At 42.9% G+C, this 18,475-nt stretch overlaps 1 protein-coding gene across 3 annotated transcripts in view; it reads left to right on the top strand.

The window, feature by feature from the left end:
• Window positions 1–6,061, top strand: part of MED14 (mediator complex subunit 14) — a 35,725-nt gene extending 29,664 nt beyond the window's left edge. For all 3 annotated transcript variants that reach the window (XM_071565586.1, XM_071565577.1, XM_071565569.1), the window contains 5 exons: window positions 64–243; window positions 434–541; window positions 974–1,099; window positions 1,716–1,905; window positions 5,431–6,061. In XM_071565586.1, the coding sequence (XP_071421687.1) occupies window positions 64–243; window positions 434–541; window positions 974–1,099; window positions 1,716–1,905; window positions 5,431–5,504 (678 nt within the window). In that variant the 3' untranslated portion in view covers window positions 5,505–6,061. The remainder of the gene's footprint in view (window positions 1–63; window positions 244–433; window positions 542–973; window positions 1,100–1,715; window positions 1,906–5,430) is intronic.
• Window positions 6,062–18,475: the final 12,414 nt, after the last annotated feature.

The following is an 18,475-nucleotide window of genomic DNA, read 5'->3' as shown; positions in this document are numbered from 1 at the left end:
GTGTGTGTGTGAGTTCATATTATTTACTGAGTGACTAATTGACTAATTCTTCTTTTTATGCAGCTACAGTTAATAAACTCCAATGAACCAGGTGTAATTATGTTTAAGACGGAGGCACTGAAGTGCAGGGTAGCTCTCAATCCTAAAACCAACCAGACCTTGCAACTGAAAGTAACACCTGAAAACACAGGACAGTGGAAATCAGAAGAGTTGCAAGTGTTGGAAAAGTTCTTTGAAACAAGGGTATGTATCCAAATCACGAATGTTTAAATTTTTGTGCATTGCTTTTAATCTCTGGTGGTGTTTTGAGTGGTACTGCTGATCACTGGCATGTGTAAGGCCTGCAAAATATAAAATCAACAGCTGTGCTGTTACATACTAAATGATGTAGCTATTACCTAAATAGGCACTACTAAACAGTGTTTTTCTTTAGGTTGCAGGACCCCCTTTTAAAGCAAACACGCTGATAGCCTTCACAAAGTTACTAGGGGCTCCCACTCATATCCTGAGGGACTGTGTACACATCATGAAACTAGAGCTGGTAAGTTAACTTAGTTCACAAAACCTTATTTTTATATTTTTTTCAAGGTGGTGTGTGTTTATCTACAAACACATTAATTACTCTAAATTTATATATATGTTATTTAATGTTTTAAAGCAGTTTTCATTTTGCTGCTAGCTCTCCTGTAAATTCCCAAAATTTCGTCTTTAAACTGATGATTTTGAGAATCTGCAGCCATGTTACTGCTCAACAGGCATGTGCATAGGCTGACTGGCATCTTTCTGATTGTATTCTTGTTTGTCCCATGTTCAGTTCTTTAAGAGTAATTCTGACTTTGCCAAACTTGGCAACATCTTCAGGTTTAGCCAAAGAGGCACATTCCGCTTTATAATGTTTCCCTGGTTCATAGCCATGTATGTCACTGACATGAGACCTTTGCTGTTCTTTCCCTGTACTGCTCTTTCTGAACAGTTCCCTGACCAGGCAAGTCAGCTGAAATGGAATGTGCAGTTTTGTTTAACAATTCCTCCCAGTGCTCCTCCAATTGCACCTCCAGGAACACCTGCTGTTGTGCTGAAATCCAAAATGTTGTTCTTTGTAAGTAGAGATACCTCTTTTAAACTTCTGTGGGCTGCATGTCTCTGCAATCACCATAGGTTAGCAAAAATAAGCCTACTGTATCTGACAGTTGTAATAGCTGAAAGTGTTCTCCTGCTTGGAAGTCTGCATTTATGTGCATCTCTTGTAATGAGTTCAGTTCGTATTCATACTCTCCTTTCCATAAAAGCACAGCAACTCCTCATGTTTGTGTTCTTGGGGAGATGTTGACAATATATAAAGTTCAGCTCCCTCTGGGCTGCATCTTCAAATGCTCGGCTTCTGAGTGTTTTGTTCTTCTTTGAGGCACTAACTAAACACCTAGATTAGGTGATGTGCACATTAGTGGTGCTGGGAGAGGAGAGCAGGAATTAGATGTTTGGAACAAATCCATATTAGTGTTGTCTCTGAGGTAATGCTCACTGTAGGGTGCTTTTGAGAAGAAAGTAGTCTCCACCTGATTGATAATTTCTCTGTGACAGAATTGATGTCTGAAAACTGAGAGGTGGAAATACATGCTGTCTATAGGCCTGGAGCTTTTAACTGTATCAGAAGTTTCACTGAAGTATGTGGTCATTCAACTTAACACACTTTTTGAAATTTTTTTTCCCCACAGCTCCAGCTAACACAGAAAACAACAGTCCCACAGGAAGCTGTTAGTATTATTGTCCCAATTATTTATGATATGGCGTCGGGTACAACGCAACAGGCTGACATTCCCAGGCAACAGAACTCTTCTGTTGCTGCTCCAATGCTGGTTAGCAATATTCTAAAGAGGTTTGCTGAACTGAATTCACCACGACCAGGTACTGTACATGTCCAGTAGATATATTCTCTTCACCCAGACATCTGTGACAAATCTCCAGTGTAAAACTAAACCTCTCTTAAGTCTGAATTCTTCTTGGTTTCTATCTTACTTCTTTAGTAATTGCAAACTCCTGATGTGACAGGCAATACATAACTTAGTAGCAAGTCCTGGCGACACAGCAGAAGGTTGCACTGATGATTCAGGCTGGGGTTTGCTGTCCTGCCCAAGTGATAGAATGCACCTCTCGTTGGCCCCACTGTTGTTGCTCAGTAGGAGTCCCACTCTTTAACAAATGGGCCCAGAGTGAGTCACAGGAAATATGCTATGGGCAAGTGTCAGTTTTCATGGTTAATTATGAAGTTATTCAGCTTAACAGTAGAATATATAGGGATGTTAAAATAGTTATCAGAACTTGTCTGTGTGCTGTGAATGATTAAAAAGCAACTGGAGTGACTGTATACTCCTTTGTCAGTGTGTCCACTAACAGAGGCACGTACAGTTCTGTCCACCAGACGTGCTGTGAAGTGTTTGAGCTGGGTTGTTCTGAATGTTCATTGGCCTGTAGGTAGTGCACTGTGAGCAACGTCGTGCTTTGCTTTCCCTCTTGTTTGTCATGCTCCTTATTTTTTTTAGTATCTGAAACACTGAACAGCAGTAGCAGGTTCTTTGGGCAGCATGTTGTCTGTGAGCAGTGGTTTGGGGTCCTAATACACAGATGACTCATAAGAACAATAACTTTCAGTTCTACTGAAGAACAAATTTTTTCCAATAACCCAGTGAATAGGTTGAAGTTGTGAATCCAGAGGCTGACTCTTACTTCTGTTCTGTATCATTATTCATCTTGTCATTATGTGGTATCTTCAACTCTGCTTGATGGATTATTTCGATGGCTAGAACATGAGCAATGTTTATCTTAAATTGGTGTGGGTATGCATACATTTCTGAAAATTGTGATGGGATTTAAATTAACAAGCTTTTTCTGTTTAACATATAGTAATAGTGTAGGTAAATAGGAGAGAAAATAGCCTTGAGGGCATGTAGGGTTCCCTGTAGGAGTTCTGTATGTGGTGCAGAGCTGTTGTTTGTATAGCACTTTCATTTCAAAATATGTTAACTAAACTTCAGGTGTTGCTTTTGCAAGGTGCTCCCCACCGAGTTCCCCTGGCATGGTGAAGGGGAGATATTTGCTTTGCTTTTTGTTATTGCACTAAGTTGTGTTTTAAAGTAAACCCTCCACACAGTACCACAGCATAGCAAGTAACTGTCAAAGCTGCTCTTGAGATCCCCAGGTGAGATGTTTTCTGATGGTCATTAGATAGATCAGAATGGACAATTTTTGTTTGTTGTGCAAGTTTTGAAGCGGTTTGGGAATGCAGTACAGGGAGCAGGGTATAGACAGGGGGAAAAACGCATAGGAAAAGAGCTTGTGGCCCCAAGCAGGACCTTATCCAGGAAAGTAAGAATGCAGCTGGTTCAGCAGAGGACATTTTTTGTAGTCCTTCCTCTGACTTCTAAAAGAAAGAATGAGTCTCTATGGATTTATTTATTTATTTCCACATCCACCCAGCCAAAGTAGGATCTTTCATGAGGACACTTGAAATGCAATTTCCTGTGTCCTTATTGTCAAAACATACATTATGGTAGCTGATAAAAGAGAATAAGATACTTTCTTTTCTTGGCCATTGAAAGCTGATAGGGGAGCCAACAGGTGAAAGTAGATAGCTGGGAGACTTCTTCTATAGGAGCAGTACCCGGGAGAACCCAGATGTATATGCTTTCTCTTCTGATCCTATTGTGCTGTGTCCAGGATTTTCCTACCTGTTAGCTCTTCTGCTGCACTGATTGCAATCCGCTTGGTTAAGGGAATTTTTCACTGTTGGAGTCAGGAAGGACCAGGGCCTCCCATCATGCACGTACGATATTACTGGCACTTCTGTTGTAACCTGGAATCAGTGTTGCCTCATTCTGGCTGTATCTTTTTTACCTTTCTCTCTTTGTGAGAAAGTGTTTTGTATTCAGCTTAATTTTCCTCTTAATAAAATGGTAGTGCCTGAAAAGTAAGTTCTCTTGGAAGAGTTTTCTTTTCAGATCTGTGGGCAAACACATTCTGCTGTGTTTAACAGTAAAATGTTGGCTCTTTGTGAGTACACTGTCTTTCTGAGGTCACTTTACCTATGCCTCCATGGAAGAAAATACTTAACTTTGGGAAAATAATTGTATGGACTGAGATGGAATCAATGCCCTGGGATAATAGGTTTAAACTTGAGCTGTAAGTCTACAACCTGCAGTATATAACAGACATCAATCTGATAAGGAAATTAAAGTCCCTAAGGATGCTGGAGGTGACCCTTAGAGTGGAGCTCAAGAGACTCGTGGTGTTTATTGAAGTACTTCACAACTCCACATTTTTCAGTCTGATTTTCATTGATCCAGTGGATGCTGTTTAGCCCAGATTTGTAGCTTTGATATGATAATGACTTGCCCAGAATAATCCTGGGAATCCCTAGTTTGGCAGTTAAGATTAATGCAACCCAACAGGCTCTGCTCTTACATCTTTGCTCACACTGTTGCTCCTTCAGCAGCAAAATTCAATGCTTTCTAATTGATGTGTCTTGCAATGTGCAGGAAAAATTCAGCTCACAGTGACCAGGGTATGGTAGTGGCTATTAATTGTATTCTTTTACCAGGAAACAGTAGATGAAAATCACAGCTGTCTGATACTTCACCTTTTGTTGTTCTAATCAAACCCTTTCGCTTCTGTCAGTTTTAACTTCTTTAAGCTATTCAGAATGTGTGTGGTTTTTGTCAACAAGTGCTGGTATTCAGAACTTGAGGTAGCTGTGGCTGGTTTTTCCTCTCTATATTAGATCTCAGCTGTTGGAAACAACAGTCCACTTGCTCTGTATTTTATTTTGCAGTTTAGATGTCAAGGGTAGAGCCAGAGCAATTTGGTTGAAACAGATTTCTGACTTCTGCCCAATCTTGGAATTAGTAACATTTCCAAGACTAGGCTAAGGACAGAAAACATCTTCCAGCTGTTTCAGACTTGAGCTGGAAGTCAAGTCTGACTTGACTTTTGAAATGTGTAGTTTCTGCTCATAATCAATAGAAATAAAACTTGAAAAAGTTTGGTTGTTTTCTTTGCAAGATGTGGTGGATTTAATTAATAGCCTACAGAAAAATTCGGACTGAGCTAAATTCTTGCCTCAATTCAATCTAATACTCAAAAGCAATGGCAAGTTCAGAGCTTACTGAAATTTCATGACCAACCAGAGTGGTCATGCTGGGAAAGTCAGAGCTACTTCAGCAAATCCTGACGTCCTTGGAGGTGGCTAGCTGGGATTTCGGAATCACAGCCACCGCGTGTGGGGCACCCCCAGCCCCTGCCCTGCGGGGTCCCGGGGTGTGTCAGGGCAAAGAAGGGCTGTCGGGGGCGGGGCTAACCTGTCTCTTTTTCCCTGTTCCAGAGCGAGGAAGGGCTGTCCGGGACGCGGTGCTAACCTGTCTCTTTTCCCTGTTCCAGGTGAATGCACAATATTTGCAGCCGTTCGTGATTTGATGGTTAATCTTACGCTGCCCCCTGGGGGGCGTCCCTAGACACTTTTAAAAGAAGGCTGAAAGTGAGACAAAACAGCAAAAAAAAAATTAAAAAAATAAAAATAAAGCCTTCAGTTAAAAGAGGACGTTTTAATTTTACCTTTTTTTCTAAGAGCTAAATATAAACTGGCAAACTTTCAGGGATGCACTTTCATCACATGAGTATCACCACAACTTTTGTATAGTGCTGTTGTATAGTGTGTTTTAATGGGAGACACTTCAGACTAGGTAATAGATTGAAGTATCAGCTTGCTGGTAATAGATTTAATATTCTGTTTTATACTATAAAGATTATGAAAATGCCAAACTTGTTTGTTTTTCTGTTTTTTCTTATGTTTTGGTGTAATAGTCTTTTTTTAAGGCAGGTCTGTCATTTTTGAATACTGTAAAACTGTGACAAACTTTATATTGAAACTGTATTTTAATATGACTGCTTTGAATCCTTAAACAATTTATTTGGGCTTGTTGTAAACATGTCCCCAAAAAGCAATATTTAATAAACTGGATTAAAAAATCTTAAACTGGATGTTGTATAATCTTAACATTTATTCCTCTCCACTGCAGCCACTGGCCAGATCTTGTGTTCACTTGACCATCTCTGTATGTGATCTTTCTTCCACACACACACGAGATCATAGCTTAAAACCCCAAACAAACCCTTATTTATTTATTTATTCTGTAGATATGATTTGTTCCAAGTCAGAGTAGAACAGAGTTTGTTCATTTTCCTTGTTATACAAATAATCAGTAATTACTTCAGTGCTTCATTTCTTACAGTCACAAGGAACTACATCTGTTATGTCCCAAAAGCACAGTTTAGTGGAAGAAATAACGTTTTTGTCTGTCATGGAATCTGGAATAACAGATTCTTATTTGTAGAGGCAGGTAAGGTAGGAGCTGGAACTGCATACCACAAAATTGGAGAGGAAAAAGAGACAACCTAACATTTAACATTTTGAATTGGATGTGTATAGATAACTTTGTCAGTGATCACTGAAGGCTTTTCTAATTGAATAAAATTTCCATTTTTAGGAATTACTCAGTCATGTAACCATTTGTCCTCATGGATCAGTATTCTCAAATTTTTATCAAGTTCAAGTTTCCTGACTTCCTGCAAGAGTGGCTTTCTCCTGTGGTGCCTCACTCCCTCTGCAGCACTCTGTCAGCTCCCTGCTCAGCTGAACAATGCTTTAAACTAATTTTAAATATCTCCTGGTGGATGTATTCCAGTCTGCCTTGCTGTCTTTAAGCTTCCCCATTGCCCCTCCAATTATCACAGTGCTTTTTTCTCTCTGAATGAGTCTCTTTCAAAGCTCTTGCCATCAGAAAGCATCTTATGTTGGTGCCCACTTTAGATTTCAGTCTTGAACCTGTGTTTTTGGGTGTGGATTCTGTATCACTGCTTCTCTCACCTGTATGTATTTCACTGATGGTTATGCAGGTTCTGCTTCTGAAATACAAAACCACAGTGAAAACCTGCAGTTTTTAAATGTTCCTGGTGCTACTCAGTTGGAAAGAGTCTGTATTTCTCTCTTTTCACAACTAAAGTGATGTTTTAAAATTAACAGATGATACTTGTATGTCTGAAAAGGGTTGGCTGTTATGCTGGTTTGGATTCACAGTCTGAGCATTCCTGTGCCTAAGAGCAGATTTTTGACACACAGGAAAGTACCTGCTGCCCTTTGTGCTGAGGAGCAGGGGAGTGTGGTGGTGGGAAAAGGATCCCCTGTGCTGATAGCCTGAAAGTAAAAGGGAGGGGTGAGGCCTCCTCACAGGGCAGAGAAAACAAAACATGTTTGTGCTGACAGAGGATTATGGAGTGACACTCCAAACCCGAGGTGATGGGAAGATCGAATTTTATTTTATGTTACACACACTACTCCTAATACCACATTCTAAACCTTTCTCCTAAATAATTAAATTCTTAAGGAAAATGCTACTCTATAAAAGGAAGCATTTACCACTGACCAGAGACACTACTTTCAAGGCAATGACTGTATGCATTTACAAGTGCAGTTTTAATTTTTCGTGTGTATTTACAACTGCATTCTTAAGTTTAATTTTCCATGTGTTCAGTCCATTTTTCTGATGGCCAGTTGATGTATCCACCTGCTGCATTGGGAATGTTTGTAGATTTTCATCCTTATGACAGATTTGTTTGTGCATTTATTTCACTGAATGTGCTGCAGTGACTCCACATCCTGCAGTATTTCTAGAGTATTTCTGGGTTTCTCATCAGCCCACCTGTGGGACAAGGATGAGACAATTGAATTATACAGAGAAAAAATAGCAGTTCTGAACTGATCCACAGCTCTGGCATGTGGATAGTTAGCCAGATGGGAATACATTTTAGGTATCCAAAAATGCATCCCAGATGGCAACCACAGGCTTTCCAGGTAATAAATACTGATCCTGTTAAAGGTTTCCTCAGTATGGAAAAGAGGGGAGAAGCCCTTTTGAGTCCTGCAAACACTCGGACAAGGTGAGGTTTCAGGTCGGGGGGTTGATTTGAAACTAAGTTTAGATTACTTGTTAACCTTGCACGTTTGAGGGTCCCACAGGTTGCCTTTGAGACTGCAAATATTTAACTGAGTTTGCAAAGGCTGCAGTAAGCAAGTTCTGATAATAAACTGCTGAGACAAAACAAAGCTCCATAAAACCAGAAGCTGTTTTTCTTTACGAGCCACAGTTTGTCTCTAAGAGTTTCATCTGTCAACTGAATGTGGTTAGCAGGCATTTTAAGGCAAAATCTTCTGTATGAAAAATAGACTACTAGGAGAATATTTGGGTCATTTTAATCAGATTTATGATTTATCTGTTAAAGGTGTCACTTCAGTAGTTGTGCTACACTGATTATTTTAGCTCAAGTGGTTATAGTTGTTCCCCTGGCCCAAATTTTCCATCTACCACAAAATTCCTAGTGTTTTTAAGGTAATGTATTTCAGTAAACTAACTTGTAATTGAATGGTATTAACTGTACATAGCACGTAGACTGTAATTACGAAGCTGTCACTGTGTGACCCCGTAATACCAAGATAATTGAGACTTTCACATTTAGATTAAATCACCTTCTTTTCTGGAGATGCTCCAACAGCTGCTGGTGGTTTAGCTTTCAGCAGGTAGATCATTATTTTTGGGGAACCTTTTTAAGACTTAACTTTGGCCCCAGCAGCACTCAATGCCCCGAAAGCAGGTGCTGTGCTGCCTCCTCACTGTGTGACGCTCTCCCCGTGTACTCCCAGTCCCTCATGTCCTTCCAGAGCAGTAATTAACTTCTTTGGGAAATGAGCCCTGTTACTAAGTTTGACAGGAAACATCCAGTTGCTGCTCTGGAAGATAAGATGGTGAGTGGGCCAGGGTTGTACTCCGTTGGCTGGAAGCTGCAGAGCAGCACGGATACGGAAAGCTCTGGCAGCTTGGGCCTGGACAGACTGAATTCCTGCCCCTAGAAATGGAGTTCAGAGTGGCCTCTGGAGGCGATGGAGGCAGAGCCCTTTGGGAGGTGTGAGGACCATCCCCTCACACTGCTGGATGCACAGCCAGGAGTGACAACCATCAGCAGGTGCTGCAGGAAAATGTGTCTCTTCTATGTGGGATATGACTCCACAAGGGGGAATAGTCTGTTTTAGGCTTGTCATGGACTGATTTTACTCCTTCCATGATCCCCCACCACAACATGGCTTTGGAAGGCCATTACTGAGGCTGAAACTATGGGAGCAGGGGAAGTTCCATCTGCACCTGGGACTCTCTTTTGGAGAGCAGAGTCTGGAGGGAGGAGCTTGTCAAAAACTATAAAAAAGGAGTGAGTGAATAGGCTGTTCTGAGGTGGGGAAAGGTTTTGCTGACATTCATCCCCCATTTTAGGGCAAGGAGCTCCCAGGGCACAAGGGGTTCAGGCAAGAAGGGGTTCCTTCCCTCTCCTCTGCAGCACCTGGGGATGTGCGTCCCTGGTGGATGTCTAAAGGTCTCTGCAGCTGATCAAAAATAAAGGAGGAGTCCTACTCCACTCTCTGGAAACCAGCCCTGTGGCCGTGAAGCACTTGTCACTGATGACTCACCATGAGCTGCTGCCCATCAGCACTCCCAGATCCCGTTCTGCAGAACTGCTCTCCAGCCACTCCTCTCCCCCTTACTCTCGTTATCGGGTCTCTTTTTTCTGACATGCTGTAATCTCGAACACATTGTGATTTCCATGCACAGCTGAGAAGCCCCATTGCTCACTGTGTATGTACCACCACAGAAGCTACTCCACAACTCTGAATGACACTGTGATTATCACACACTGGTGCTATGAAGTAAGAGCCAACACTTTGACTTGCTTATCTGTGTAAACATCAGCGAGCAGGACAGACTACATCTGGTATAATTCCATTTACCCTTTACCCTCCCATCAAAAGGACAAGGAAAATGCAAAGAAAAGAGATGTTTGTATACTTGTGTTGTCAATGAGCTTGAAGACAAAAAAAGGTAAAATGGATATGTACCTATTGGGACAGCCTAGAAAGCTGACTGGTTCCTAGGGATTGAGTTATGTTAAAATGTTTTTATAACTGTACTGTGTGGAATGGAAGTGTAACTTCAAATGCTACTGAGACATCCTCCCTGCCACTGAAGCAGCTGGTTGAGCCCAGCTCAGTCACGAGTCCTGCTTAGCTGTCACCTCAGTGCCCAGTGGAGAGCTGCCAGCTCATGGCTGAGACCTAACCTGTATTCTGAACCCAGCTCTACCCTTTGCACCTACTCTGCACTCTCGGGTTCAAGTTTTCCACTTCAGCTCTCAGCTAAGGTGTCAGGACACCATACGAGCAGCTCTCCCAACAGCTGCTGCCATGGAAAATCCCCTCTCGTGTTCTCCACCACCGCAGGGCTCCAGCAGCGATGCAGGACTTGGCTGGGGAAACAACTGCAGACCTTTGCTTGTTCTAGGCAGCTCTGGGGGGCCCACAGTGATCCTGCTATGGAATTTTCTGCTTGGCAGGAGTCTCTGAAGGGTGGGCTCCGTTTGGGTGTGCTTTGCCCTGCTAAATAAAAATGGGAGGATGGCAAGCTCCCCAGCTCTCTGCGGGACTGCTCCAGTGAGCTGGTTAAGACCCACCCCTGAAGGCAAAGGTAACCTGGGATCTTGTTAATAGATCCCTTGGGGTGGATTAGAGTGAAGCGACACTGGGTGACCAGTGTTTAGAAATATACATATACATATACAAATATGTGTGTAGGGTTTGTTTTGGAACAATTTGGGTGCAATGGAAAGGAGGTATGTAGCCGTTTTGTTTATTATCCATTGTAATATATAAAAGCATAAAAATGCATATATGTAAAAGGGAAAAGAAAGAAAGCAAGAGAAAGAAAGGATAAGAGTAGAAAGATACCACCAGCCATGGATCCTGTGAAGAGACCTGATTGTTGCAATTTTGATGTCTGTTGGTTGAAGTGATGGTCTCAGTCTTAATACATTGGGAGTAGGAGGAGCCCTCAAAACTCAAAGTCTGATGGGTTAATACACGTTCAGGCTCAGGTGGGAACACCCAAACTCTCCTCGGGTGGGAGTTATATACTGTAGATCTGTTCCAACACTTTAGGATTCGTTCCTCTGGTGGATGGCCCCAGAAATGAATCTGGGGTCACTTAGGGGGTCTTTGATGGTTTATGACACCATCTAAACCATGACAGCTGCCTCTCACCTCAGTGTAAGTTAAACCAGTTATGCCCCTTCAGAGAGATGGACACCTTCAGGCCTGTGTGTGAATGTGAATATCCTGTTTGAACGTGACCTTCCCTGGGTAGGGAGGTGTAAGGGAGGACAACTGACATGATAAACAGCACCATCCTGTCTCTGCAGGGTGTGCTCCTTACCTGGCCCAAAGCCCAGCTTGTAGCCACCAGTGGTGGGTGTTCACCCCCTCTGTTTTATACAGACCAGAGGCTTTGCCACCACACACCCAAAAACTCACCTCCTCCTTCTCGAGGAGTGAAAACCTGTCCCCAGTAAAGCACCCGATGCCTCCACAAATGGGTGATTGTTTTGAGTCATTAACCATTAACATTTCAATCTCTCACAGAGCTCTCCACAAGCTGAATTGGCTCAGGGCTGTAGAGATGTGTGGGCTGAGTCAGTCAGGGGTCACGCACAGAATATTCGGAGTTGGCACACACAGAGATCATCAAGTCCAGCTCTGAAGTGAATGGCCCATAGAGGGATCAAATTCACAGCCTTGGTGTTACTGGTGCCATGCTCTAACCAGCTGAGCTGATCTCAGGGCTGTGTTTGTGCCAAGGGCCCGGGCTGGGTCCTTCCCTCTCATGTCACAGTGCAGGTGCAGTCCCTCACCCCTCGGAGCTCCATGCTGAATGTACAGGCATAATATACACATTCAGTGTAGCTCTGGATGCTTGGAAACAATACATTCATTTTGATTTCTGTGGGCTGGAATTTACCATGGGAGCAACTGTTGTGCTGGGTAGAGCCTTTCCTCACATGGCGTCTCACACACAGGGACCAGGGCAAGCTTTAGAAATAAATGAATGCTGTTCTATGCCCCAGGTGCTCAAGTTGATGCATAACTGATCATAGTCAGCTTGAGTTTGTCTTAGCTTTGAAAGCATGCTTGGTAGTCCTGGAATCAGATTTTTAAGTTGCTTTTCTCTGCACACTTCTGCGTTTGTTTTTCTGCTTTGTTTTGTTGCAAGTGGGTGCTTTAAAAAGACAAAGTTTGCCCACACACTGCCCACCTCTTGCTTGCTGAACAGCTTAGCACAATGTGGTACCATCCATGTGCAGCTCTTCTCCAAGAGCCACCTGCTCAAACAGGGAAGGATTTAAGTCTGAAGGAATCAACCTTTTCTTCAAACATGCTGTTGTTTGCAGCATGCAAATAGCACAGCCTGGCCATCCTGGAATGGAAAAGGATTATTCCAGTTTGTGTCATTTACTTCAGATGATACAACCTTGAAACATCAGTGGCGTTCAAGGTTGGGTAGTGACTCCAGACTGAAGGCTGAGGTGATCCATCAGCCATGTGGGTTTTGTTGTGCACATTTACCTGTCCTGTGGGCAGATGAAAGTTTTTGGACCAGTTTAGTGAAGCAGCAGCAGTACTGCTCCATCTTTTTAATTTTTAGAACTGCCTCAGGGCAGACATCAGCAGAAAGTCACAGAGGTCATCCAGACCAGAGTATTTCCAGAGAGTCCTCTTTTCTTTCATAACACAAAGTACTGTCCAGCCCTACACTGTGCAGGGTATTTGTGGGCAGTGGCACTGTTGCTGCTCTTCACCTTCTCCCTGGGGGATTGGAGACCTCAATGAACTGATGTGTCCTGCAGAAATGAGTGTTTCTTCTTCCTCATGGCCTATGGGAGGGAGACCTGAGATTCACTCTGTGTGTTGCAGAAGATGCCATTTCTTGTACAGCTATAAAAGAGTAAAACAAAAGGTTCTGCTTTGCATTCCATCAGAAACATAGGGCTGGCAGTGGCCTCCAAACCCAGATCCATTGGAGGCAATCACGCTGTAAAATGCTGTTATAAACCTGGGTGCTTGCACCTCAAAGTTACATGTTTTTGCCTAAACTCACAAGTCCTCCCAGTATCCCCAGGGAGGGAAGCTCTTGGAGATCCTCACTTTGGGGTGCACTGCAGAGATTATGTCAGCTGCAGAAAGGTGTGAGCATGAGGTGATATTCATATGCATCCAAGATAAAAACTGCCCTTTCCCCAGCTTGTTTGTGTGCTCCAGTCCCTTTGGGCAGAGTTAGGGCCACAATCGGGCAGCAGCTCTTAAGCTGTGATTTTGGAAGCATCTTGTTTCTTTCTTTTGCAAAAAGAACAGCAACAAAAACCACCCAGCCACAGCTCCTCCGAAGACCAATCCTGAAGTGAGGGAGAAGTGGAGGGACCTGGATGGAGGAGTGCAGCACAGACTGGCCCAGAGGTGCTCAGAATCCTCCATGATGGAGAGAGGGACAGTCCCTGGCTGCTTCTTCCCTCTTTTAATCACAGCCTCTCTCCCAGTCCAGGTGCTGGGACAACCTCTCTGCAACCTGCAACTGGGAGGGAACAGAAATGTTCTCCTTGCATCATTGTTTTGCTTCAGTGCTTTCCATACCTGTTTTTTTAAGGAAAGAGATCAAAATCCTACTCTAATTATTCATGCTTTTCCAAACTTTCCTCCCTATTTGAATTGCACAAGCATTCAAATAAGTAAGTAAATAAATAAATAAAAGTAACCTCCTCCATCTCATTCCAAATCTTTGCCAGGGTGTCCCATGTGCTAAAACACTGGGGCTCAGCCTGGTGCAGGGACTGGCAGAGGGCAGGTTAAAGCTGATGAAATGACACTCGAGAGCTGTGCAGGAACAGGCCAGCCCTGGAAAATTAATTCATGTGTCCTCTTGAGGGAGAGATGTCCCAGGGAGTCTGTTCCTGGCTGGCACCAGAAGGAGCACAGGAGAAGACTTGTCTTGGCAAGAACAGGCCTGGACACAGAGCTGGACAGAGTCCTCTTGAACACTGTAAATGTTTTGACTGTGGGAATGATTATATATACTTTTTCTTTAAATAAAATTGTGGCTTTGAACTCAGGGGGAAAGGAAGATGTGTTTAACCCTTTGGTTTTCAGTGGTGGAAGGATACTTAACATACACACACACACAAAATTTCTACTTTAGGTGAACCAACCTGCTGGGCATTGCAGCCCTATCCCAAACGTGGCTGTGCTTGTCTGCTTTGGTAATGTTTTGCACAGAGAAATTTGGTCATTATTTATTTTCCCTTGTCTGCAATTCATTCTTGCACCTTGAAGTCTTAGCAGAAGCTGATGTGGAAGCCTTAGAAACAAAAAGGCAAATAATAGCTGGGATCCAGTTGTACCAACTCTGCCCATACTGGTAATTTCTGACCTCTAATTTTGGATATGCAATTACGAAAACTGTGCTGTCAGAACTCCAGTTTCCAGCTCTAAATAAGACTCTGTTTTTAGCAGTCTGTGCTATTGTCTGGCTCACAGCTTCCTCCAGCCCTGCTCCCTGCACAGCTCTGGGTTGTTTTCCTCCATAGATCAGGAGTTAAAAACAAGCTTTTAGCAAATATGGCATTTCCTCCTCCTCCTCCACTCTTCTATTGCCACAGATCATTTGATAGAACAAATCTAATTTTACCTTTAGCAAGTGTGTGTGTGTGGGGGGGTTGTTGTTTTTTCTCAGGTTTTTTAAACTGCAATTCTTATGACAGTGGAAATGTTCTTTTAAATGAAGTGCTGATTTCTCTGGGGAAAAATATCCTCCAGCATAGCTTTCTCTGCATTACACATATTTTCCTAAAATTTGTAGTAGGTTTTCAGTTACTACGACTACTTATAACCACATAGTTACTTGGGACATACCCGGATCCATAAGAAAATGAAAATAAGTATTTTTCACATAACTATTTAATATATCACAGTTACTTGCTCTCTGGCACTGCAGTAGGGACAGAGAAGTATCCCTTCAGAAGGAATATTTTCAGTATTTCAAACCCAAGATTTTGTATGCTTCCATTTTCCTTGTCTGCCCTGAGGATGTGTTTCCCCTGTGCATGGTCCTTCCTCCATCCCTCTCTGTTCTGACCATCAGTGCTCCTTTGCCAAAATCAGCATTTCACAGACTTTGATCTGAGGGCCTTTGTTGCATTTCAGAAATTATCTTTATAAATTTGTTTCTGACATGAAAAATTGTTTTCCTGGTATCTTGGCACTAAAAAATTCTTCCAATGTTCCAGTGTTGGATACAGCAGAAATTTTATTCTCCCAACAGGGAGAACTCACATGGAACACAAGATGTGGTCCAGCACTGCCCCCCAGCACATACCCATTGCATAGGCTTATCCTGCACCCAGAAATTGCCTGGTAGTGGGAATTTCCCAGGGTGGAGCAGATGTTCCTCACAGCTCATGTTCCTGGCAGCCTCACTGCTCTCAAGGAGAACTTGATTATATGGCTACAAACTGATTTTCTTTTTCATCCCTGTGGTATAAAAGAAAACTTTGCAATCTTGGGAAATTTTCTTCTCTGGATCCCAAACATACGATGGCACTTTATTCAGTGTTTACTCTAATCCACATTCACTAACAAGGCTCAGCAGCCTTGCTCCCACATTCCCTGGGTGTGCAGGCAGCAGAGGGGCTGCCAGGGAGGGTTCAGGCTGTCCTGGGAGCCAAAAACTGAGGCAAGGACAGCTGAGATTGCCCCCCTCTCCTGGTAGGGGGACTCCATGTGCAATGGTACATTCAATTACAGATGCAAATTACAAAATTGAGGGGCTGGAACATGTCCAGGCAATGGAGCTTGGAACACAAATGCCACAAGGAGCAGCTGAGGGAGCTGGGGATGTTTAGCCTTGAGGAAAGGAGGCTCAGTGAAGACCTTGTTGCTCTCTACAACTCCTTGAATGGAGGTTGTAGCCAAGTGTGGGTTGGTCCCTTCTCCCAGGCAACAAATGGCAGAACAAGAGGAAATTATTTCAAATTGTGCCAGGGGAGGTTTCAATTGGATATTAGGAAAAATTTCTTTATGGAAAGGGTTGCCAAGTACTGGAATAGGCTTGGAAGTGGTGGAATCACCATCCCTGGAGCTGTTTAAAAGATGTATAGATGTGGCACTTGGGAACATAGTTTAGTGGTGGACTCAGCAGTGCTGGGTTAACAGTTGGACTTGGTGACATTAAAGGTCTTTTCCAACCTAAATTATCCTATAATTCTATGAGATGATGAATAATTTGTGCTATGGGCAGCTGGGTCAGTGCTGTGGCAAAGCAGGCCAGTTGTGCCGTTGGTCTGATTTTGATGGGGTGAGAAATGGATCTTTCACACTGCAGCCAACATCTCACCAAGCCACTGCTTTCACAACAGCCATGGAGATATCCCAGAGCTGACCAGTCACAGCCTAAGTGGGTTTTTTTTACACTGGAAGGTCTTAAACAACCTGCCATCTCTGCAACCTGGTTGCTTCAGTTGTTTCCTATGTCTTTGTCTTTTCTAGATCCCTGATTTGTAGATTTTAAAATAATTATTTTTTATTTTTTGCAGTTCATAGGAGAATCCAAGGCCTGGAATGTTGATTTCTGGCTTAATAACACACAGTTTCACATCAGGTATCACGAAAATGAGGCACTTTATGTAGTAATACATCATTCCACCAGAATATTTTTGTCTATTTGTGCTACTCCAATGCTTGCAAGAGATGCAGATCATAAAGAACTTTTGGAAGGAAGGAGTGCAGAGGCTACAAAGCTTTGGAAAAAACAGAAACATGACCAAAACCACATTTTAACAGAGACCTGAGAAGAAGAGCTCGAGGAGGAAAAAAATGAAGTTCAGAATGCAAATGTGTTTATTTTCCAGCTAAGGTTATGCTGCATGTCACAGGGAAATTCATAAAGGAATTTGGCAGGAAATAGTATTTAAAGGCTTTAGATTTTTCACTCCTCTGCCAAATAGTTAATTTAGGCTACAGTAACCGATGACTTCTACACAAGACTGGAAATGATGTCAAGTAGGACTCATTTCACCACTGCCAACAATCTGAATATTTCAGCAGCTGTGGGATTTGTTAAGGATAAGGTCTGTGGTGTGGAAGTGGCCAAATCAGGGTGGAAAGAAGAAACGAAGGTGATTCCTGTGTTGATATAGCTGGGAACCTCTGGGTTTACAGGGAAAGAAAAGAAGGGGGGGGAAAAAGAAGGAAAAAAGAGGAAGAGAAAAGCAGAGAAGTGTAATGAACTAAAGGAACTAAAATGCAGTTTGTGGTGTTAAAATCTGGACAGTCTGCTCAAGACAGGAAGCTGGACTCATGACTCAGGAGTCCTATTGCAACATGTCAGAGGCTACTTTCCCAAGCGATGTTCCCGGGATGGAGCAGTTTGTCTGGCAGTTCAGCTGCTCCACCGGAGAACAGGAGACTCTGGCTCTGCCCTGGGATTGCAGGGGAGACAGACTTGGGGTGAGCTCTGCTCTGAAACCACTTTCTCAAGTTTCAGGCTTTCTGCAGCCGTTTGGGCCATGGAGGGCGTGAGGAGGCAGCACTGGGCTGGGGACTCCCATTCCTTTCTATATCATGCCTGGCCCCTGTGGCTCCCTCTGTATTCCCTTTAGTGCTGTCTCTCCCATTGCCTTGGATAAAACACAGTAGTTAAGGGACAAAGGCAAAATTAAACTGACCACTGTGTTGCAGGTTGACACTGAGGCCATTATGCTCCCATTGTGCTATTTGTGCACATGATGCTTATTTTCCTAATTAGCTTGTGCTTATTTTTGATGATTATTTTTTATTTTCTCCAGAAGGAACACATATCACAGCCAGCTTGTGCTAGTCAGCATCACCTTTGGGATGTTAGTGGTATAGGCACAGTTTTCCTGCAGATGATTTTACTGGACATTTTTTTAGATGGATGTATTCCTCTTCATCTTCTAAGATCATAAATCCTCATTTGTTTACAAAATATTGAACATACCGTTTTTAAAGTCTCCTTTAAAATATGGAAAGAATTTAAAGATATTTTCATTTTTTATTAAAAGCTGTGCTTTTAATGGGGGGAGGAAACTTCTTCCAACGTTTCATTTGTAAAGACCAATATAACATTGTGTGTGTATGTTCAAATGTGCAGGAAAGAGATCAAGACCAATTCATATATAGAGAAAGCTTGTCTTAGTTTTTGCTGTTTCCACTTAAGCCTCCTCACCCCATCTGCTTCTCTGCATGACTGACAGCTGATGGCACTTCCTTTTTCCAGCACATTTTCCTGTCAGGTTACCCAAAGCTATGACCATATGACCAGGTTTCCCTGGAAAATACAACCACATTCAGCCATGAAGCAGAGCCTCCCTGCTCCCAAGAACATTCATAACATAGGGCACAGCTCCCCGAGATTTCCAGAGGGGAAAGCTGCACATTCACCAGTGTGGCAGAGGTTACACAGTCTCACCTCTTTGGAGAGCTGATGAT

Source organism: Pithys albifrons, chromosome 1 (assembly GCF_047495875.1).
Source record: "Pithys albifrons albifrons isolate INPA30051 chromosome 1, PitAlb_v1, whole genome shotgun sequence".
In the NCBI taxonomy this organism is placed as follows: domain Eukaryota; kingdom Metazoa; phylum Chordata; class Aves; order Passeriformes; family Thamnophilidae; genus Pithys; species Pithys albifrons.
The sequence above is the reverse complement of the archived record's forward strand: the minus strand, read 5'-3'. Positions and strand labels throughout refer to the sequence as shown.